We start from the raw sequence: 25,246 nt of genomic DNA on the forward strand, positions 1-25,246 counted from the left end.
CGACGATATCAACAAACACAAGTGTTTATTGTCTGTCACGCTTTTCAGCAAACATCTCCTTCACAGTTGTGTGCATTGACACATAGATTCTTCAATTTAATCCGTTCATAGTGTGTTTATATGGGACAAGGTTACAGTTATTTAATCCATTTATATATTGTATTGGGTGTTTGTATTATGTTTTTTTTAAAAATAAAATTAACCCTCATAAGGCTGGTTCACGCACAATAACGAATTTAACTAAGGAATTCTTTTCTGGGGGAAAAGATCGTAACAATCCCCTACTATTGAAAATACATTAGATTAAAAACAGTTTAAAATCCCAGACACTGGCTATCATTTTCCAGACAGGAACTTGACAATCAGGAATGCATTACTTAAGCTCTTCCTGGTCATCAGCGGCGTAAACATGTAAAGAGGCGAAATCCAGGAAGAGGCCACACTACTCTGCATTTGCGTAGTAAAATCGATCATAATAAATACCTGGGAGGAGAGAGGTCATTAGTCAGTTATTGAGCGAACATTGAGAGATGCAGTACGAGGATTGAGGTAGGAAACATTGGAGCGAGTTGCAAGTCAAACTCTCGAAGTACTGTACAGTCACGGTCATAATTGCTCACGGCTGAACCTCCATATCCAGACAGAGACTGGTATACTTTTCCATTAGCATGTTGATCCAGTCTTTGAGGACATAAAACTCAAGTGTTGTGTTCTGCCATTTATGTGTGTATCTATTACCTCTCGCACTTTGCCATTAAGCTCTCCATCAGCAGCGAGTATGCCATTAGTTGGGGATGAATGATGAATGAGCTCAGATTAGATCCCACATACCGTAGGGTATGTTGCGATTTTACATGCATCAAAGGGTTCACAAGAAATTTATAGGTAGGTTGTATGGAAATAAAGTTTGAACTTGGAAAAATAAATTTGGTCACTTTTTCGGTGTTACTAGTTCGATAGCTCATTTCGCGTATGAGTTTGGGTCTTCTTAGAATGTTTAAATACAGAGGTTGATTCATTTATATTGAGCCGAATTCGAATGTGCCACCTACCTAGGAAATGCAGTGTTTCCACCACCGGTTGTGTTCGATCTGCAGGCCACCACTATTGACTATTGCCTGGCATCGGAGTTTCCATTGCAGGAGACTGCGTTGCAGCTGGACCATGGGTATTGCATCCCACTCCTCGTTACAGGCTTTCCACAGGCTGGAGATGGTGCGACTCGACGATGGGACAGGCGCCGCGTGAGGAGTCCGAAAGCACAATAGTCCATTGGACTGGCATCTGGACTCTTGACAGGGATGTCAGAGAAGGGAATTGCAGAAATTCTAGTTTCCTGTTCCACTTCCACCGATCAGCCGCTAGATGACGTTCATACAGCCTCCTGCAGTTCCTTTTTCGCTCAGCCACTTGACACGGTTTCAGGGCGTGCACACTGCTCTTGTGAATGGCCTTGAGGCGTAAATACCTGTGAATGGCGCGGTTGATTGTCGCCTGCGATGTGCGGCATTTGCTGGCTATTGCACGCTGTGTGGGGGGGGGGGGGATTTTTGGAGGTCGCCATACGCCGAACAACATGCAATAGCGGCAGGGTCCTCTTCACGGGAGGCCGGTTTCTAGCTGCTCGCGTAGGTGTGGTGGGCTCAGGACTCTGTGTCGCATATTTCCATATAATACGAATCACAGTGGCACGACCTACATGAAAATTATGCACTTTACACATTTCTACGATGCGCGACGCCGTGAACTTATCGTTGGAAAGGGCAACAATGTACCCCTCCCAGAATCTGTTCAGTTTCGGCGGCATCAGATTACGCTCGACCACACTGCTCTACTGCGTGACTAACGAGATACTGTTGCTTGCCTCGGGGTAATCTCACGGTGATGCGTTGCACATGCACGGTACAGTGGCACATTGAATTCGGCTCAATATGAAAGAATCAGCCTCTGTATAATTAAGTGTTTGTAAATTACGTGTAAATGTTTTCATAAGATTTAATGACCCAGGTTAGGACCAATGTTCTTGGGTACTTAGAACCGAAAAGCAATTTAGTTTAGTGACTGGTAACACATACACGAATTTCCAATCCTACCCCCCCGAAATGAAATCATAAATACGCCACTGAGTGCCCCCCCCCCCAAACAAGAAGCTTAATTCGCACACTGGTTATAAATGCACTAAAAGAAAAGCAGACCAAAGCGTCAAAAGCCAAAATAACAATGAATGATACATACATTCATACTGTATTGTACGTAATTTTTATAGCCTGTATTTTACGTACATATAAAATAGTAAATTTCTGGCATTTCCAACATTTGCTATGTTTCGCGATTTTAGAAAGGTCTCTGGAAGAAATTGAAATAATTCCTATAGTAATCTATCGGAAACAGCGTCCTGCATGATAAAAGCCGTTCTGGAACGGATTGTGGTCCTTATGAGTGGCACCACTGTAACAGGCTTTAACTAAAATTCCGGTTCGTTGCAGCATATTCTATCCATAGTGTATCAACTTTGCTGAAATGTACTTCTTCGCGACACCAGGACGTGCACACGCACACCACCAGAAGCGACGCAAGATTTTGTGCTATGAGGGGGTCATAGGGTGGCCGACAAAGATTTGAGTGCTCTGTAGATCTTCATCCATATACAGGGTAATTCAAAATGAATGGTACAAAACGAAACCATACCTGTGGCTGATGCAATGAATTTAATTCACAATTATCGACATAACATGATAGTTTACCTTTCCAGGTTTCATCTGGCAACACTGAAACAAAACAAGCTTGTCATCAAGAATGGCGGCATCAGTGAAAGAAAAGGCTTATTGTATGCTAGAATACGCAAACACTTAATCGGTAACCGTTGTTCAGAGACATTTCCGTCGAAATTTGCCAAAGAAGACAGACTGGGAACGTGTAGTATGTGTACCAAGTAACTTGATGAGTTGACCTTTCATGTTAGTATATCGATAATTGTGAATTACATTTATCACAGCAGTCACGGGTATATGGTTTCTTTTTGTAACATTTATTTTGAATTGCCCTGCATTGTAATTCGCATCATCGATACTTCATCAAATGGTAGGAAGTTCAAATACTGGAGTAAAAATTATACAAATTCAAATATTACATTGAAAAATGTAATGACTTAGGTTCAGAACTCCATGATTCATGGCTTAGTAGAGGGCGCTCGGGATCTAGACATCGTGGGTTCGTATCAGTTCTCCACCGTTTTTACATTTTGATTTTGTTCTTCTCTCGGAATCTGCCAAATTTTGACAGGGTGGGCCAGGCTGATTTTGAGTGGGTCAGGAACCACACTCTGCCACCTCCCTCTCGCGCTATTTCTGACATCCACACAGATGGAAAATGACATTAAGTAACCAACATTTAATATAAAATATAATCCCAAACCAATAGCACCAAAACTTATGTCGGCCCTTCTAAGGACCAAAACTTATGTCGGCCCTTCTAAGGACCAAAACTTAAGTCGGCCCTTCTAAGGACGAACACACCGGTTTGGAAGAGAACCACCATCACCGATCGAACTTCAAGCGACAGTTGCAGAAGTAACCAGAGACATAATCACCGCCACACGCCATTACCAAAAACCAGCAGAACAGATGAAAGTCATGGAAACGACACTTCATTACGAGAAAAACAAGAAAATGTAATTTATTCATTCCCATAAAAATGACAGGTGTTCTATAAGTTTGGAGGGAAAATTGTTGCTAAGCTAGGCAACGGTGTGTGGAACGTTGCCATATTGTGTGTGGGAAGCAACAATTCTTTGTAGATACAAATAAACATGACTCCGAGGTCCTAAGTCTGCATGTACAGTTATCTGCAGGAGAAACACGGCTGCTATCAGTGACGCCGATTCAGTGTTGAAGTCACTTTTCTTCTGGGGGGATATCCAACTTCACAAGGGAGGGAATGTCATCAAATTACAATAGAAATAAAGCAGTACTACTAATGTAATTCAATTAAATTATTTTGACTAAATTTTTATTCATTAATAATTTATTAAAGTAGGATTTTGACTTTTAATTATAAAGAGGACGATCAGTGCTTATTATTATGAAAAAAACAGAAAAGTACAATTTATGTTAAATTAAAGTGAATGAAAGAAACCAAAGTTAAGGGGGTTGCCAAATTTCTTAGCAATAGTCCGAATGTTCTGCCAGGTTATTAAAATTTTCAGGGGAAACTTTTCTATTTCCGGAGGGGATTTTCTTCCCCGGGCCACCTCCTGAATTCACCACTGCGCCGACTGACTTCGGGGGAGGGGGGTTCAAAAGAAAGACGCGCGCATGCACACACGCACATGATAACAAACTACAAATTATTGTAAATATTGCTGTGGCAATGAATCCCGGGTGTAAGAACATCGCGATACCCTACCCGATCAGTATACAATGTGTCTGGTATTGTAGGTGGCAGCACCCCTGTTGTGTCACCACGCTTTTGATGGGCAATTGTTATCCCATTTAAATACATGGGCATTTGTTGCTGAACCTGCTGCTATCATATTAAGTTAAAACTTACGTTCTCAACCTAACAAAAACATCGAAAACTTATAACACCATAACAATAGTTTCGTTTCCTAAGTTTTCAGTTCGTGGTGATATTTTTAATTCGCAATATTATGTTTTAATGTAAACCAATTTTTTTGTATATTTATTGACTTTTGTCATTAATATTTTGTGTTTATGAAGCGGCAGGAAACGTCCCTATGCTGTTTTGGATTGTCGTTTTGGGTGCTATATTCACTTGAGAGAAGCCTTCGGGCTGTGGTGCTTCAGGCTAAGGAAACACAGGTACTTTACTTCTCCATACTACACCTCAGGAAGCGAAAAACAACAGAAAACATACATAAACAACATATTATTCATAAACCATACAATTTTTTTCATTTTCCAGCAGAGTTAGAGAGGGTCAAGGGTACGAAGTCCAACCAACTCTCGCCCTATCTTGAAAGACAATCTTGCCCGAAGCAGACCCTCTTGAATTTTACCATTACCTGGCGTGTCTGCCACAAGGAATATAAGTTACAAGAAATTCCAGGTAATGCAGGATGGGACAGAAAAACCTGATTATTTTTAAAATAATATTACACAGCAAATAAAAAGAGCTCGTCTATATTCATGTGCTAGACTTACAACCAAATGTATGCCATTATTATTGAAAAAAGAACATTATGATTCAGGCCCGTAGCTAGAATTTATCTCGGGGGGGGGGGGGGGCTTACGGGTTATCAGGGGGGACTTTATATACCAAGTCCATTTTTAAAAATTTAATAGTATTAAAGGAAGGTAAATTATGTATGTGTGTGTAATTTAAGTTATATAAAATGTATAAATATCATACAAATACTACATCTTTCTACATCTTTTAAAACATCTCTTGAAGTGTTAATTGACTGATACTGAAATCATCCCTTACACACTCCATACTACTTAAGATGATACAGATTTTTATATCATACAAAAAATGCACAATATTCAATCACAGTACATTCCACCCCCTGCCGAAGCAATGAAACTCTCCTTCGTTCCCGAAACTTGGAGCTGTTGACCTTTGATGCAGATGCGAAGGGAATTTGCATGATGGCACATCAAAGTCACAGATTTCTGTCTAAACGGGAGGTCGCGACAGGGACAGTGAAGGTACAGATAAAGAAGCTCCTCTATGAAAGAACTTGCAAAGTCTAGATAATATTTTAAGTAGCCTATACTTTCAGCTATTTAGACTTGTGCTCATAAACAAGATGAGCGAATGTAATAGCTGCTGTTTATGTTCTGTGGATTTATCCTTAAAGTTGTGAGCTGCCTATATTTCCATTCTTCACTGCAAGCAAATTGCACAAAATAGTTTTACCTACTGTCAAGAGGACTGAATGCAGTGCCAGGGGTAAGGGGGACTGAGATCCCCCCGGCACCTACACCAACATCAAGTGCGGAAAATAACATCTTGCAAACGGTGTTTCAACAATGAAAGTGTGGTGCGTTGCGTTCCACGGCTCAAGAAATGCCAGTGAGAAGCGGAATACCCACCACCTCCCCTCCCACAACCCCCACACCCAACGCGACGCCATAATAAAACAACAATCGGCAGTTCTTTCTTCCCCAGAAAAGAGAAGTATCAGCGACCGACTACAGCAGTGTGTGGACCAAAATGGGCCCCATTTGCAAGATGTTATTTTCCGCATTTAATGTTGGCGTAAATCATAATTTATTTTCAAGAATAATGGCGCATTAATAAAGACGAACCATTTTTATTTACTGTTTTTTTTTTGTGTTATTATATCATTTTAGAAATCAACAGGTTTTTCTGCCGCACCCTGTATATATTTGTATCTTTTGTCAATTTACACATTTTCAGTTCTGTGAGCATGTGGTGTTGAAACATTTGATTCTTTATATCAAGATTGTTTATCTTACAAAATATTGCCAAATCGACCTGAAAACGTTCAATATGATCTGTGTGCAGTCACATCAGATGTTAGAGCTGCTTCTTATCTGATAGCGCCGTGGAGTGCAATGCAGTCCTGCCTAGTAAGAACACATGTCCGAGGCCTCCCTTCTACACACACCTACTTATCACCTGAACACGATACAAACAAGACCTTGAATGCTCAGGATCGACACAACCAACAAGAGGGAGATAGATATTCATTTGAGATTGACATGCCCGCTTGATGACCGAACGCGTTACGTATTGACAGAGAAGTGACTCTAAATAACAAAGAAATACAAATAAATCAATGATGCTGTCGTAGATATGCTCACATTTACATCTTTTGCTTTGTGTGTGCCCTAGTCTTAATTCTGTTTTCATTTCAAACGCGACTGTGACAACATAAGATATTTTTTTTAAAAATCTGAAATCTACGCAGTAGTGGCAGATATGTGTGTGTTTGCGTAATCTATTCCATGGATTGGTTTCAATTTCAAAGCAGAGTTTATTGTTGAAACAGCTCTGTTTCGCAGAAAGTTTACGTGCAGGACTAAAGTATATCATCACGCTCACTGTGATTTATGCATTCACCCCAAACACCCCTAACGCCCCAAAATTTCCTCAAAATCTCCCAAAAATTTTAACAAAGACTAAATTTATGCTAAATTTGCTCTAAATCTACTTTTACACCTCCATAAATACAAGCTCAAACCCCCTGACGTCATACCACTTAAAGCTATATTTGAAATTAGTATATTCTACGTATTGCCAAAATAGCTATGAAAGAGATGAATTAACAAATTGGCAAGCAACTACTTGTCACAGATCACCTGAGTTTATTTTTATTCGCTTCGTTCTTAAGATGGACGGAGAATGCGTGGTACAATCCAAAAGTTCAGGGACTCGGATGATAGTTCCTTATCAACTTCAGGATGTTTTGTTTATGACTTCAAAACACCGATGCACAACCAATAAAGTAATCCCCTTGGGCAATGATACACTCTTGCCAGAGCTGGTAAAGCTGCTGGAAGCAGTGCTCGAAACCATATGTTGCAACTCATGTAATGCATCCTGCCATGCTGTTTTCCGTGGGTTTCTGACGTGAAACGACGCCGTTTTAGATGAGATTTCATGTGGGGAAAAGGTAGAAGTCGCAGGGAGATAAGTCCAGTAAATAGGCGGGATGTTCCAGCACAGACATTCTATGTTTGGCCATGAAAGAAAACCACGAGCATGGCTTACCCTTTGCTTCTATCTTGCCAGTTTCTTCCATCTCTGTTCTCATGGTTTTCTTTCATTCTCAAGGAATTGTTAACACAGAATTCATTCCTGAGGGTAGAACAGTAAACATGGAGCTATATGTGGAAGGTTTACGTTGTTTGCGGTAGTTGATCCGCCGTAAGCGGCCTGAGATGTGGCAGAGTGGACAATGATACCTTCTCCATGATAATGCGCCTGTCCACAGGTTGCTGCGTTTATGGCCACACATGGAACGTCTGTGCTGGAACATCCCGCCTATTCACAGGACTTAGCCCCCTGCGTTTTCTACTTTTCCCCCCTACATGAAAATCTATCTAAAGGGGCACCGTTTCGCGTGAGAAAATGAGGTGAAAACAGCATCGCAGGAGGTTTCAAAACACGACTTTCAGCACTGCTTCCAGTAGCTTTACCATCACTGGCCAAAGTGCACCATTGCCCAAGGGGAATTACTTTGAAGGTGGTTGTGCATCGGTGTTTTGAAGTTGTCATGGTAAGGAACTATGAGCAAGGTCCCAGAACTTTTGGATTGTACCACTACTTTGCATTCCCTTCGACAAATATCTACATATTGGGGGAGGGGGTAAATGCTTGTAGCCACAAGAAGGCATACAAGTGTCCAGAAGGGCCTCTCAAATTACACCCTGAATGTTCTCATCTTGTTCCAGGTGTCAGAGGAAGGATTGTTCTCCAGAAACGCTGTATGGCTCGTTGTGCTGCCAAAGACCACGGACCTGAACCATCTTTTCCAGGGCATCTGGGTGCCTTACGACAGCCTTGTCACGGTAGCTACGGCAGAAACCGGAAACTCCGAGACTGATATCAAGGTTTCAGAAGTTTACCACGTTTCCAAGGGAGGAAAGTTCGTGACGTCAGCGATTGGGCAGTGGGACCAAGATGGAGGATGGCAGCAGCCCAGGGCGAGTAGGTGGGAGAGAAGGTCCGATCTGTACGGGACAGTCATCAGGATAACGTCCGCTTCTGTAAGTGTGTCTGGAACCAGGGGTCAGGGTAGGCTTGAGCTCCATCGACTTTTTAATGCTGTAAATATTAGAAAGGTGTAATATTTCTAAAATTTTCAATTCATTCGGTTTCTTGACGTCGATCAACGTTCTAGCTCGGCAAAAAATTGAGTAGCGTAGATCACCGACTCTGACACGATGACCAGGAAATTATCAAATCTTCCAGTAACAAGACAGGGCCTGTGTCCGAAAGGTACAAAGAACGGACTTGAGGTGTGGTCTTTTTGGAAGTGACGTCACCTAGTGCAGTTCTAAAGCGCCAATTAAACGAGCAATCGAGATCACAGCGCGGATCACACATCGTTGCAGGCTTGAGTACTTGACTCCTTGCTCATTTGTTCGAAATCACGGAGGTAGAAAGAAAGTTCATCGAACGTGTGGAAATGTATGTGTCAGAACATTTGAAAATGCTATGGGATTATTATGGTGAAAAACAAGTGTTTAAAATGCGGGAAAAACGACGTGTCCTGAGTTTCATCTATAGCCCACTCGTTTACTTCGTTAATGTTGAAGAACAAAAGAAAGCCGCTGCCACAAACGTGGGTGGGAATAAATGGCGGGCGAGTTGTTATCGTCCAATCACAATCAACCTTCAGCCAATGGGCGCAGCTGTCATTCTGCTCGTCTACTCCACGTGGAGTCTCGGTCACATGACTACGGATACGCTGTTGCCGTTCTTTGCAACTTCAATGTGAAGGCCGTGGGAAGGTGCTTGTGCTGTTGCAGCTGGTGGGCGCGCTCCGTGGACTTCAAAGCCAGCCGGTCGTTAACGTAGCTAGCACATCGACCATACTGATCGTTTTTGGCGCTGCAGTCGAAGTGCAATTCGAAAGACTTTCACTTCCAGTCCACGACTTCAAGACCGAACTACGAGACCATTCTCGAGAATACCTTTCGGACACGGCCAAAGTGTGAGACTCCACCTTGCACTCTTTCATTCACTTGGGGTGTAAGGGGTGACCCTTCCTGAAGACACTCAAATATCAAGCTCTTTGCAGTATACTCTGGACTGCATTATGCAGATTAGTGATGTTCTGGCGTCTGGATTCACACCTAGTTAATCCTCTGTGGGGATATGCGTGTCTGTGATTGTTCATTTAACAATTTCATCTTATCACCATCATCTTCGCGATTAACCCAAAGTGGAAGGAAAGCGAAGGATAATAAAACCAATTAATCTTTCAGTCGCTCGTCTCTCTACTCTCCTAGTGACCAGAGTTCTTAGCTGACTTAGGTAATTCAGAGGCGGAACCACGATTTTTTCTGGGGGGGGCAAGTACCAGGATAAACGTGATATTATTATTATTACTAATGGTAGTAGTAGTATTAATATTACGCAAAAAGGGGGTAGAAGTCGGTGCTAAAGCATTTGTTTGGATCAAACGATTTGAAATATTTTTTCAACAACGTCAATTTCACATTAGCTAATAATGGAAAACAAGCACACAAACTGCATTTTTGAATGACAGAAAATGAATGATAAATGCATTCCGAAGATATATAACTTTCATGTACAAGATATGTTTTACACATATGGAACATAGAGCGACATAAAATATGAAAATATATATGCAACATGCTAACACTAAATTGTGTACGTATATTCAAAGTTTATTCAATACATGCTATACAACACATACTATTTAAATACATAACAGAAAACAATTAAATTGCAAGCCAAGCGAGCAAGAAAATTCTTAGATCCAATTTTTGCAACTGAAAACAATTTTGATTTAATAGGGCGCAAATAATTTCACGGGGGGCCATGGCATTCTCTCTTTTACAACTCGCTCGGTGTCCATGGCCGACTCCCGCCGCCCCCTAGCTATGGCTCTGAACTTGACGATACTGAGAAAAGCATACATTACGACCGAAGCGAACAAGAAGATTTTACGAAATGCATTTTTATTTGCATAAAATTTGAAATCGTGGGGGGCAATTGCTCTTTCGTGCCCCCTGCAGGTGTCCTTGGACGTCAATGTTTGCCCCACTTACCCCACATAGAATTGACTTCCATCGAAGGTTGGGTGGGGCGGCAATGCCCCCCTGCCGCCCTGTGGTTGCGCCACTGGGTATCTTGGAGACAATTTGTTTTTGATTTGTACTGCATTGTCAAACCTAACGATCACTACTGTAGTTAGTAAATTAGTCATAATTAACATGCTTTTGAATGATTGATTGAGTTGGTGTTTTACTCCATTTTGTGCAGAGAAAGGCTAATTGGAACTGGACCTACAGTTTAAAGTGGGATCCGAACCACTCTGTACTTCCACCGGGTATCGAACCCGGGACCCCTTCATTATAAGGCGACGACGCTACTACCACTGTGCCATCGGGGAGGCCCATATAATTGACATGTAGGGCGCAAAAAGTTCTTGCAGAGCCCCGTCTGTAAGCTGTTTTCCCCCCTTCTTTTTTTAAAAAAAGAAAAGAAGTATGATTTGAAATGACCCAGAAAAGTATGCAAATGCAACGGAGCCCCATTGCCTTTAAAAACTATATTAATCATAAGAATCGCATGAAATACAGAAAGTTAGTTTTAAGGTTTATTTTAAGTTCAGTTTATGCACAAATAGAACAATGGCCAAATAACCCAAAGAATTTTATATTATTACCTTGCCTGTTAAGTTACTCTCTATTATGAATACAAAATTCTAGATACTTTATGAGGATTCGTTTCATAAACACCCTAGTGTACAAAATTTTAATTAATTTGGATATATGACAATATAGTAAAAATAGTTTGAAAATCTGTAAAATTCTGTTTAAAAATATAAACGTATGTAACAAGGGCATGTTTAGGATTGAAAAATGACTTGTGTTTCCCAACTTGTGCCATCTATTGAGTAAAAAACCTAGGTAAAATATTCAGATTAATCCTTAGTTTTCTTAGTGAAGTGTCAGAGCGATGTAGGTTGTAAATTGTAAACAAAGCGCGAATATATAATATATAAAGTTCACGTTTATGTTTAATAGGCTAATAAAGACTGCGCCTACAGTTTTAATGTCCCAGATCACAGGACTTTGTCCAACTGGGAACCGAACCCTGCATCCCTGGATTATAAGAGAACAACGATAGTCATTAAATTACCAGGGGAGGGTCTAGAAATGTACAGTAAGATATTCCTGTCTTATTTGATGTTTGGTTCTGAAACAAGCTGAATTTCTACAGGTTGTTGGATTTTATTTATTGCAGGATCCACCAATGAGCGATGTTATAAATATCAATGGCACTTTTGCCGTCACAGGCTATTTTGGGAGAATTTGGTCGGCGTTAGAGAAAAGATTAAATTTCACGTAAGTTAAGATTACTCTTTTGGTTTAACTTATTTAGTTGTTTAAAACAGCTATTCTCTAATATTTGAGGGGGAAAATATTGATTACAGAGCCATTCCTGTGAAAGTGGAGAAACAAAGCTAATTCCATGTTTATTCAAAGTACCACTTATTAATATAAACATTTGTTTCATGGCTTTTAAATAACATTTTGTTTTAAACCTATTACTGTTTATAGTACATGTAGAATTGGGACTTTACCATAAGAAAACTAAATTAATTCTAATTTCGGTCTAATTGTCTTATTGATACAAAGCTCTGAAGTATCATACTTCATTTCTGAAACAAACCTTAGTTTGGAATATATATTTATGATAATTTTTATAGCCTTTGCATTGTTCCATAATCCTACAAAGTAAATCATGTGCATGGTGTCACACGCGTCACAAAATTTGTCACACCCGTCATAGGCAAAAAACGTTTATAAAAAAAGTATGTAATAATATTTTTAGAAACTAAAAGCATCTAGATGTCGAGTAAAGTTTGCTTTGTGAAAATAAAATAAAATAGTTTCAGTAAACCCATATTCAACAGAGTTTTCTGAAAGACTGAGGAAGGTAATAAAATCATGTATCGGAAGTGTCACAATTACAAAGAAATGTATCTTCTGTAGCTGAAAATTGAGATTGTAAAGGAATATTCTGAAACTAAATAACTTTAATCAAGGAAAGTTAAATTACATGAATTGATAGATCTTCATATTTGAAGGAGCTAAGACATTAAAAGAGCACACTTCATCTTAGTTGTTGGGTAGAGGGCATCATCATGCCCGTTTCCAGGGGAAGGGGGTGGGGGTCCCAAAATGTTTAACAAAGAGGAGATCTGAAATACTGTGGAGTTAATTGAATTAGGTTATTTTATGTCGCTTTTCTTCCAAGTTTGTCTAATCGCGACGATGAGGATAAGTGATATGATGTGATAAAACCAGGGTGGATAATAAACATTTTTGATGATTTTTTAAAATTTAAATCGGATTTTTTTGTTTAAATACATTTTTTAATAAAGAAAACAAGCTCAAATATGCTGGTATGGTTTTTGACACCATACATATAGATGCTTTTTCTATAGAAAGTAAACGGTTTTCTATTTCTGTGAAATATTTGAACAGTTTGATTGAAGCAAATAAAGAATATGTAAGTGAACATTTTTCTGTTTCTGATACTATATAACTTATAACTGCATAACCTACTATGGAAATGTTTGTCGAGTGTGTTAATGAAAGGATAATACATAATTTCAGTAACTGTTCTTCCAGTGAAAATAAAACATTCTGGGTGTACTTTATAATTGGGTCTTAATCTTTTTTAATGTAGCTAATTTGGGCAATTTGTATAATGATAGTTTGCAAATTATCAGATGAGATATTAATTTACAGTTTAATGATAATGACACTATTTAAAATTTAACATGATTAGTATTTTGTATATATTTTTAGCACAAATTGTTTGCTATTTTTCCCCATAAAAATTATTGAACTTTAAATCAAGAGAATTTAAGTGTGTTTACAGTTTACTTATCACATTTCCTTTCGTATGAGCTTCACACATCAGTAGATATTTTGTTTCCTTTCTTTTCCTTTCTTAGAGCCTAATAAACACTAATAAATTAGATTAATGTACTTTCACCAAAAGTGATTCTGATATCTTCAAAGTCCCCCGATTTAAATCAATTCACTTTTGTATAAAACTGACTAGAGCACTTTCGACATGGTTCACTTATGTGAAAAGTTCTGAACGTAACGTTACATGTGTACGAGCTCTAATATGGTACAAATATTCAAAATATTCAGAATTGTCTATTTTCTTAATAATAAACTTGGTAAGTAAAAACTGCTTCAAGATAGTTAGTTAGATGTTTTATGTAAACGAATTCAATAGCGACACTAAATTGGAAATGCAATATTTACGTCTTTTGTCATTTTCACATTTTTAAAAAAGTAATTGAAAAAAAAAATGGTTTCTTCATTTCCCCTCAAATTCCTACCTTGCCTCCGTAATAAATTCCGACGCTCATATTTTCAAATACGAAAAGTCTAGTAAAACTCAATTACCATAGTTTTCGGGGCGAAAACAAACTTTCTCTAAGTTCCCTAGCAACATCCGCTTCCATGGACAACATAAGCCCTGAAGAATTGTTAGTCAACTCTAAACATTTAGTTAAAACGAGCATGATGTAGATATTTTCGTACTGAGTATACCAATATCTAATTGTATCTGGACTGAAATATAAGTAGATGTCAGTCCTGTTTGAAGCACCTTTTCTAACCAGGAGTAGATTCATCTGTGCGCTATCGATCTGTGAGAAACATTATAGCTAGACAATGAAGAATGAAGCATACAATGTGAGAAAAAAAACCGTTGTGGAAACAGGTTGCTTAGGACATGAAAAAAGAGCATTTTCACCCTTAAAAAAAGGGATAATTGAGCGATTCTTGAATTTTCTCTGTCTTTTGGGACAATTTCATAGGGGGTTGTAATCGGGCATTTTTTGTCTAGGGCTTCCTTCATGGAGAACATTTTTGTGAGTGAATGAGTGATTGGTGGGATTGGGGCTTTATAGATATTGGACTCGCGCACTTTCGACGTTAGCTTTGGCCAAGTCTCGTACGCTCGCTGACGTGGTTCGCTTATTTGAAAAATTTGGAATGTGACATTACGTGTGTACGGGCTCTAATATGGTACAAATAATCAATATATTATTGTCTGTTTTCTTAATAATAAACTGGGTAACTAATATCCATTTCAAAATAGTTAGTTGGATGTTTTATATAAACGAATTCAATAGCGATACTAAATTGAAGAAGCAATATTTTATGTCTTTTTTCATTTTCACCTTTGTAAACGTAATTGAAAAATAATTGTTTTCCGTCATTCCCCTCAAATTCCTACCTCTCCTTTGTAATAAATTCTTATGCTCATATTTTGAAATTTGTAAAGTCTAGTATAATTCACTTACAGTAGTTTTAGGGTTGAAATAAATAAATAAACTTTATTTAAGTTCCCTAGCAATGTCCGTCTCCATGGTCAATAACAAGCACTTCTAACGCCAAAGAATTGTATGTTATTATACCTCTAAATATTTAATTAAAACAACAATGATGTAAATATTTTCGTATTGAGTATACCAATATCTAATTGTATCTGGGATGAAACCCCTTATGTAGATGTCACCCTTGTTTCAGGCACCTTTTCAAAACCATTATTTCATTCATCTGTGTGCTATTGATCTGTGAGAAATATAATGTATCTCGACAATTAAGAATTGAAGGAAACAATGTGTGCTGCAAAAAAATGTCCGTGGCAACGATTCCTAAGGACGTGAGAAAAGGGCATTTTCACCCTTAAGGAAGGGCTAATTGAGCTATTTTTTTTAATTTTCTCGGCCTTTTGGGACGATTTCATGGGGTGTCGTAATCCGACATTTTTCGCCTCCGGGGCTTCCTTCATGGAGAACATTTATGTCAGTGAGTGAGTGAGTGGTGGGATTGGGGCTTTATTATATACATTGGACTCGCGTACTTTCGACGTGGCCTTTGGCCACGTCTTGTACGCTCGCATGCGTGATCTTCGGCCACGTTGTGGGCATAATCATGTTATAGATGGGGTAAAATGTCTGCATGTTTTATTGGATGAAGCCAAACAAGTGTATCAGTTCGCTAATTTGAAAAGTTTATAAAGTAACGTTATGTCTGTATGGGCTCTAATAAGGTACAAATATTCAAAATATTATTGTCTATTTTCCTAATAATAAACTGAGTGAGTAATAACAGTTTCAAGATAATTAGTTGGATGTTTTGCATAAACGAATTCAATAGCGACACTAAATTGGAAATGCAATATTTACGTCTTTTGTCATTTTCACATTTTTAAACTTAATTGGATAATAATTGCTTTCTGTCATTCTCCTCAAATTCCTACCTTGCCTCTGTAATAAATTCTGACGCTCGTATTTTGAAATTCGAAAAGTCTAGCATAATTCCCTTACAGTAGTTCTTGGGGTGAAAATAAACTTTCTGTAAGTACCCTAGCAACGTCTGTTTCCATGGTGAACAACAAGCACGGCAAACTCTCTAAATAATTGTTTGTTATTATACCTCTAAACATTTAATTAAAACAACCACGATGTAAATATGTTCGCATTGAGTTTACCAATATATACGTTTCACTTATTTGGAAAGTTTTGAACGTAACTCTGTGTGTGTGTACGGGCTCTAATATGGTACAAATATACAAAATATTATTGTCTATTTTCTTAATAATAAAATGAGTAAGTAATAACCGTTTCAAGATAATTAGTTGGATGTTTTGCTTCCTTCATGGAGAACATTTATGTCAGTGAGTGAATGAGTAAGTTGTGGGATTGGGGCTTTATAGATATTGGATGAAGGAATACACTCACACACTTACAAAGAACACCAAAATCAGAGTAAATTCAATATTGTGATATCTTTGTCTCGTTTGCAGGACGAAATACATTCAGGCACAAGATGACAAATGGAACAAGCTGATGCAGATGCTGAAAAATAGAGAAGTGGATGTCACCGTCGGAGGGTTGACGATGACTAGAAGAAGAATTAACTTTGCAGATTTCACCAATCCAATTCTGATTACAAGGTAGCCTTCTATATGTTTGCATTCACCCAAGGGTAACACGGCACCAAAAGTAGTGGCGTACGCTGGGTTCAAAACCTGGGCTATCTCTTCTTATCATAATGTTCAAATGGGAGGCTCTTTTTCGTTCAATTTCTTGGATTTTTAGGTGATGTGACATTGCGATTAAAATACATACATTACAATTTACTAATAATTATAAAAATATTACTGTTTCATTAATATAAAAACAGAACATTTCAAGTATTTCATGGTTATTTATAAAATATAGAGGCCCATATTGTGAAATATTTATGTAGGCCTACGTGCGAGAATAAAATATACGCGTATAATAAACTTCTTACCTTGAATATTTAATTTGAACAGGAACTCCATTCTTCTCTTGACAACCTCTGTGGTAAAATGGTTATTAGCACAGCGCACTACGACGCCAGGGGACCCAGTTTCAAATCCAGGCATGGACATAGGTATTCTTTGGGAATTACCCTTCATGAATTTCATCGTATCGTCACTCACCCTTATCGTCGCGATTAGCTAAAGTGGCAGAGAAGCAACGCAAAATAACGAATCAAATTCATTCTTCTCTTCTTTGCGATGCCAGAGGCTGCATATCTTCCACGATTTGAAGTTTATCTTCATGCAAAAGCCGAGTAAATTGTTTCGTCAATAGTTCGTTAATTATTTCACTCATTTTCGTTCACTATACGACGCAGCACAGATCATTCAAAACATATATACGTAATTCACTCACTCAATTCACTTAAGAAAATCCACGCAGTAAGAAACCTAATTTTCTTAAACTTCCATCAACGCGATTTCTACTCGCAAAATGCCCTTTGTCATCTCCGGCCAGTCTACCCCAGCTAGTCATAAACAAAGCAGCAGAGGGGTTGAAAACATCGTAAAGCGTGGTTGGTTGAAGGTCAGCGGCCTGTGAGTTCTGCATGTGTTCGATGGGACAGTGTTGTTTTGGCCTAGAGGACAAATTCCCTATCACATGCCAGTAGTTTAGTTTAAAAATTTTCCTTATCTGGGAAAAATCCCATGCTGGTTATCGAATTGACATCGCTGTAAGGTTTTATCGCCATTGTAAAGTGAAGACTTCCCTGTCCATACTTGGGTTTGGAAGATACTACAAATACGTCACTGACCGCTCCCAGGCGCTGGTTGGGGAAGAATTTAACCGCTGAAGCCTGGTGGTACTTTTAAAGCAAAGGAGTCCATCCTTGGCGGGTTGAAGTGATATGACTCTGTGATTAAAATATATATCTCATAAACAAAACATGGAAATGTACATTGTCAGTAAGGAAAGGATTTCAAGAATTTTATTCTTTCAACCTACCTTTTTTCACGATTTTAAGTTCGAGTACTTCTTGTTGGCGCAGGGGTAACGTCGTTGCCTTGAAACTATGGGGTTGCGGTTTCGATACATGGTAGTTTATATACAAGTTTAACTGTAGATCCGATCCCCATTAGCTTATCTGTCCATAAAGTGGACATACAAGAAAAATCCACAACGATTTGGAGCTTATCGTCATTCGTAAGCTGAATAGACAGCTTGTTAAATATGTCACTCATTTCATTTCACTACACAACACAGCACATATCATTCACAAAAATACAATCCACTCACTACTGTATTCACACGCTGCCTCTAAATAAATTCCACCCACCAAGACCACTCGACGCGATCTAGACTAGAACCGGTCCTTGTCAATTCGGTAATTTTTAGATGTACTCTTAAACCATTCCCGGTCAGCCAGCAATTTTCCACTCCCCACTGTATCTCTAGTTGTTTGAAGTTCAACGACCTCCTATTCAACTCCTCTGTAAGCTTTCAATGATGTTCTTGTCCCTGCCATATGCCACACTTTCCCCTTGCCTGCGATAATTTGGCTTCAAAATTCCCCGTTCCTGGGAAAATCACATGCTGGGAAAAATTGGTTTGGAACATTGCACCAAACTGTTGAGGAAGTCAGAGGGTTTTCCCCCGCCATATGCAACTTTGTTCCCTCTCCTGTAACAGTTTGGCTCCACAATTCCCCGATCCTGGGGAAATTACATGCTGGGAAAAATTGGTTTGCAACATTGATCGGGTGATCTTTGTGGTAGCCCTATCACGCTTGCCCGTCACCCCCCGTGGAGTTGCCCGCCAGCGCTGGGCCAGCTGCCTCGCGAATTCAAAGAAAGAGGTCAATGTTTCCAACTCCTAAGAAATCAGGTTCATCTTCTTATTGAAATGAACAATTTTATGCACATTTTCTGATATATAGTTTTTTCTGTATTTTGGTCACTGAGTCTGGGCTTCTCAGATAGCCTAGATAGCCCCGAATATACGCCTCTGCTCAGAGTTCAACCCGTTCTCCCTTGTTGTACGCCATGTACACAGTGGATATGCTTACATCTCCATCTGCTGCACTTGCAGTCTATGCTGATGATACAGCTATGTTCACCACTAGCGTGAACGCCAATTATTGAGAGATCTGACGCAACGGTACCTCCGTTTGTATGAGACATAGGCAACGATATGAGAAACAGGGCCAATCCGGAGAAAAGCTCGGTCTAATCTTTACACACCATACAAAACTATTCCAATCGCAACTACGCCTTCACCAGAGCCAGATCCCACTACAGAACTCGGTGCGTTATCTGGGAGTCTTACTCGATGGAGGTATGACCTTCAGACAACAATGCTAGGCACAGTTGAGTTGTATGTACGACTGTGGCAGCTCTCTCCCATCTTGAAGAGCCAAGTACGTACTATGTATGTAAGCAAGGTTCAATGTATTTTTAGTAAGATAGTAATGAGGACGTTCATCACGTATTCATGCGTGGTGTGGCAACACAGTGTCCTCATATGCACAGCCCGATTGCAATCCAGCCAAAACCAGTCGGCTAGGATCATCGCAGGCGATCGTTACACATGATAAATACAACTACACGAGGACGTAGACTTGGAGATGCTGCATGTATTCATGTTGCGAGAGAAGCTTAAATGTTAACAACTTCAACCTCGCCACCGGAGACCGACGATACACTACATATACCTCCTACAAGGTATCGAAGCTACAGCTATGAAACCGAGGCATTATTAAAATTTATTTTGCACGTTATCTATCACCCTTCTGATACGTACAGTTCTGAACCACTAGACATTTCTGCAAGCAAAGCACATTCATTCTTGCGAAGAAGACAGTAGGGAATCGACAAAACCGACATGACATGGCAATGGACAACAGACCAAATCATATTCTGGGGCAAAGTTTGACTTCAGCTCAATGCATTATAAACCGACAGATATTGTTGTGGTATGCTGTGCAGCAGCGAAGTCCCAGACAAGGTAAAAAAAATCAGACATGGCTGGCAAGTTCATAATCCAACAGACAAGTGCGATTTTGTAGTATGTTCAAAATACCAGGAGCGCCGAATTTTCTCTGCTGTGTTGCCATGCACACGTTTTTGTGTTTTAAACAAAGGACATATTTTTCGCCATAAAAAAATTCTATTTCATTAAAATTATATTTGAGTATGTATTTATAATGTAGGAAACGAAGTTTTACCAAGAAACCAAACATTATCAGAAAAGTAGTCCGTCTGTTTGTTGTCTCTTTCAGTCACAGGATGTTCATGAGCCAGATCACAACTGTGAAGGTGGACAGATGGAATGTGTTCACATCACCGTTCAACGCCGATCTCTGGAGTGTAGTGTTTGCATCCCTGCTCATAATCTCCGCTATGTACTTTCTCACCTACACCCACAGTAAGATGCTACTCCACATGGGAGTGAAGGAACCAGTTTCCTTGGCTGCAGGAAACGCCTTGCTACTAGTGTATGCGGCTTATTGCCAGCAAGGTACTCATGCTTTAATTCTATTTTGGTAATTAAAAAAAACAACTGAAATACATGGATTTGCGTGAATGAAACAACATTATAAGATCTATATATTTCTTCATATGTACTATTTGGCACTTTCATTTTATGTACATGTGTACAACATGTACACCATTTCATCATATTTCACAAGGTTATTAGAAATATAAGGATCGGGTATATGGATTGCTTCTTCGTGATGACATAACGAAGGTAGAAGGTGAATTGATCCATGAAATGAATACGAAATTTATGCGCTAGTGTTGCACTATTCAGTTCTTCTTGTCCTCCTTGACCCTATCGACTGTGTCGTCGATTTTTGCTTAACGTTACTGCTTTGTAAATTGTACAGATACAGAGCACTATAACGTTACACTTGAGTCACACTCATCTGTGGGAGTCAATGTATTGAGATGTGTGCGATGTTGCATCTTCGAGCAAAACTGAAAAGATGGCGAGGCGTGGGGTGGTTGAGAAGAGATGGGGGGGGGGGGGTGAAGGGATATCGATAGGAGAATGTTTTGATAGCCTGCTGCGTTCATCGTTCTATTCAAGACATTGTAGAAAAAGATGTGTGGTACCTTGATTTCGTGCCTCACACTTACAGTCTTGTTTTGGGATAACATATATTCTCGTTACATGTGAATTAGTACGAACGTAACCGGTGGTGAAAATTAAAGCAGGTCATAGTAGTTGTAATTTGAAATGGACAACATAATTCATTTTGATACTTGAATCCTCCAAAATTCGTCCCCAAACGGAAACTTTACGTCGCACCATGCTGATATGTAGACTATCTCAAGGAACATGACTACTTTTTGTTATTGATGACTAACACGCCGTTTTCCTTTCTTCACACTTCCAGGAAGCGAAGTCACTCTGAGCACCTTGTCTGCAAGGATGGTTCACTTGGTGGCCTATTTGACAGGCGTGGTCCTGTACTCCGCCTACTCAGCTGCGCTCGTCTCCTTCCTGGCCGTCGACAGGTTCAACCCTCCCTTCCACACCCTAGAAGAGCTTTCAAGGCATAAGGGGTATAAACTAGGACTTCTAACTGACTCTGCCGAGCAGGATTTCTTTGAGGTAAGTACGTCGAGCATTTATACCTATGTATCTTCGTTGTTCGTTTAAGTCCACTTTGCGCTCACATAGGTGTTGAACCAAACTTCTACATTCCTTGTGCTAGAAGCCAAAAAGTGACGCTTTTTGTACAAAATGGGGGATTGTTTGAAACTTACAGCACTTAATTTCTAAGCTGCAGATAACACAAGATAATGGATATTTCAGAAAGGTAACTGCCCAAGATTCAATATGACGGCCGACATTGAATCATTGAGTAGCATTTATCTCTGATGTCATCCATCTGATTTTGATGATTTTCTCTTAAAAATAAAGTTAAAAGATAAATCTTCAATTTCGATTCTCATACATTTTTGTATAACTATAATAGTTTTTGAGAAATTTTGATTTGATTGAATTCTTTGTCATGGCAATTTCATTTGTTCATGGCAATTTTGTTTTACCTAAAAATTGGTCTTTATATTGAATTGATTGAGTTGGTGTTTTAAGTCCACTTTATGCCCAGTAAGGCTAATCGGGACTGGACCTACAGTTGAAAGTGGAATTCGAACAAGGTGGCGACGTTACCAATGCACCATCGGGGAGGCTCTTTGTATTGAAAAATATTACCTTACCAAAAAAAAAAGCTTTGAGTGGCGTAGCAACTCCGTCAAAATTGGTGGAAATCCGCGATAGGTAGAGCTGTCGCCTTGTAATCAAGAAGCCCAGGGTTCGGTCCCCGGTGGAGACACATGCTAAATATGTAGAAAAATCGCCAAAATATGTAAAAATATGTAAATATGCTGAAATATGTAAAATTTCGTAAGAATATTCCTTCCAATTTCTGTGCTGATTTTTACGTTGCTGCCATTGAATTAAGTATTTATAGTAAATTAATTTCGGGATATTATTATACTTTGGGAAGTTTTCTTGAAATAATAAAATTGATATGTGCTAAATTATATTGAAAAATTCATAATCTGATAACGTGAATGACAACTGTTTCGAGTATAGTGTAGACAAATATTTTTCAGCGCTGGATATGCATTCAAATTTCTACAATGTTGAAGAATATTCTCATTTATCAGGCAAAAAATAAAATCTACATTTAATGCAGCAATACGTTATACATACCATGTTAATGTGATGCACAGTGAACCATTAAATATATTTTGAGAGTTGATTTTTTAATTGGAGAAGTTAAAGTTTGAATGTTTGTCCCACAATTACAGATCCTTATCCAATGAGAAACCAGAAACATTGCGCAAATACCGCATTTTATGTACAAGTATGTAAAGTTTACGGGTAATATGCAATAAACCTCAAAATATGTGAAAATATGCAACATGAAACTCACCGCGACATTTGTATTTTATGCTTGGCTACACACAAAAGAAAAATATGTAATTACATAAAAAATTACACATCATTCATGTAAATAAAAATAACATGCAGAAATATGAGTTTCTTATTTTTTATTCTAGAAATCAGACGATCCAGTATTTCGTCAATTATGGGAGAACAACATCGCAATTGACCCAAATAATCTCGTCGATAGATTGATAGACGGGCTGCAACGTGCATGCGACAAGAACTATGTATTCTTAACATCGTACGAACTGGCCAAACCAATACTAGACGATCCAACCTGCCCGATTGCTATTTTGGATTCTAGCTACTTCTTCAGCGGCCTGTCGTTTGCCACAATCAAAGGCTTCCCATATATCGGATTACTTAACCATTAGTAAGTATACCCTAAGATGAATATGTTCATTTGTTCCGCGGAAGGTGGGATTTATACGAGGGATAGTCAAAAAGTTACTTGCAGCGAGACGAAAAACATCCTATGAGACATTTATAGCTGCAAGACCTACCAAAACCGCCAAGTGTATTTGAACACAGCATAGCGTGGCATGAGTTTTAGTATGTCTTGTTTGTAGTGATGATACCGAAACGAGTCTGAGAGTTAGACCACCGGCTCGATGCCGAAACAATAAATGCCAAATAATAATAATAAACCAATTTAAAATGTTCAGCAATATTACTTTTACAGATTAAATAATATTTAATTACCTAAAAATGATGAAGTTGACTGGAAAAAATATTTTATCTCCTGATATATTAAGTAAGTAAAAAGTGAAGTGCTCCCCTGTGCTTTGCAGTGAAGGCGAATAGGGGTGTGGAGTTAGGGCCCCTCACTTTCTTGATCACGGCTGAAGGTGGGGGTGATGAGATCAGCATCACGCCTCTGGCCGCCTTTACCCCCCAGAGTTTCCTCCAGGTACCCACTTTAAACGACGATGGGTGAACGCCGGAGCCACTTAAACATTTGCAAAAAATTCCGGTTCTTCCTCGCCAGGGATCAAACCCGGGTCTTGCCAGACGCCCTGACGACTTTTTTTTTAAAAAAAGGAAAGCCGCTAAGCGCAGCTTCCCCCGTCACTCTCTCTCTCTCTCTCATGTCATATTTTACTCAATTCTCTATATCATTTCTTTCAAGACAGACAACACAACCATCCATGTCTGAAGCGGTATTCTAACCCAGGACCCCTGGCGTCGTGCTAACCACTCCGCCACGGAGGTCGACAATATAAAATAATAATAATAGCAACTGAGCTACCACAGCTTTTACTGATATATTAGGTATGATGAAAATTATTTAACCTATCTAAAGTATACATACCATCTTTTCTATCCTTCACATCTTTTATTAGTACTAAAATATTATGCGCCAGTTTATAGAAAAATACAATTTTAATAAAAATATCATGTAACTAGACAAAGTTATAAAAAATTGTAAACATTTTTCGCCGTTGAAATAATTCAAAGTATCACAAAAGTAAAGGAAAATATCAAAATATGTTGTGAAATATATCTGACCTCTGTAAAGCTGGGTCAATTCTCTTCACAATATGAATCATAGCTGTCGAGGGTTAGTGGTTCTGCCACCGTGGCGCTTCCAACACACTGTGTAAGTGGTTGAAGTTTCTGCCACCGTGGCGCTCCACACGCAAAACAACTTCGATAGGATTTTTTTCTGTATTTTCCAAATAACGTGAGAAGTTTTTTTTCTAAAATCTTTTGATTCTCTTTGTTGTCTTTCAGTATACAAGCTCTGAAGGAACGGGGTCCGTTGCAAAGGATGAAGGAAATCAAGATGAAGGCGAACATTGTGAAATCGTCCAGCTTCTCCAGCGTTGATTTTCACCATGTTGTTCCAGCCATCGTTGTTCTGTGCATTGGAATGCTGGCTTCCCTAACCCTCCTGCTGGTCGAATATTTCTCAAAGAGGTTGGTCAAAGCGAAAAGAGCACCCCCAACGCCTCCCAACACTCCCGCCAGCCGTGGAACTACCCCGATCTTGTCGGAAGTGACGTCACCTAGTGCAGTTCGAAAGCGCAAATTAAACGAGCAATTGAGACCATAGCGCGGAGCATGCATCGTTACAGGCTTGAGTACTTGATTCGTGGACTCGTTGATTTGTTTGAAAACACGAAGGTAGAAAGTCAGCAAGTTGTTGGTTGAAGTTCTTCTAATGTGTGGAAATGTATGTATCACAACATTTTAAAATGCTGTGTAATTTCTATGGTTAAAAACAAGAACAACAACGTGTTCTCAGTTTTATCTACTGAT

At 39.1% G+C, this 25,246-nt stretch overlaps 1 protein-coding gene across 1 annotated transcript in view; it reads left to right on the forward strand.

Moving 5' to 3' along the window:
• LOC145990427 (glutamate receptor U1-like) overlaps positions 1 to 25,040 on the forward strand; it is a 51,247-nt gene extending 26,207 nt beyond the window's left edge. Inside the window, exons 3-9 of the mRNA XM_083126119.1 lie at positions 8,385 to 8,699; positions 11,935 to 12,035; positions 16,537 to 16,686; positions 20,298 to 20,536; positions 21,420 to 21,637; positions 23,098 to 23,357; positions 24,719 to 25,040. Coding sequence (XP_082982245.1) covers positions 8,385 to 8,699; positions 11,935 to 12,035; positions 16,537 to 16,686; positions 20,298 to 20,536; positions 21,420 to 21,637; positions 23,098 to 23,357; positions 24,719 to 25,040 — 1,605 coding nt within the window. The remainder of the gene's footprint in view (positions 1 to 8,384; positions 8,700 to 11,934; positions 12,036 to 16,536; positions 16,687 to 20,297; positions 20,537 to 21,419; positions 21,638 to 23,097; positions 23,358 to 24,718) is intronic.
• Positions 25,041 to 25,246: the final 206 nt, after the last annotated feature.

The sequence above is a fragment of the Lepisma saccharinum genome, chromosome 7, assembly GCF_977018435.1.
Source record: "Lepisma saccharinum chromosome 7, izLepSacc3.1, whole genome shotgun sequence".
Taxonomy (NCBI): Eukaryota; Metazoa; Arthropoda; class Insecta; order Zygentoma; family Lepismatidae; genus Lepisma; species Lepisma saccharinum.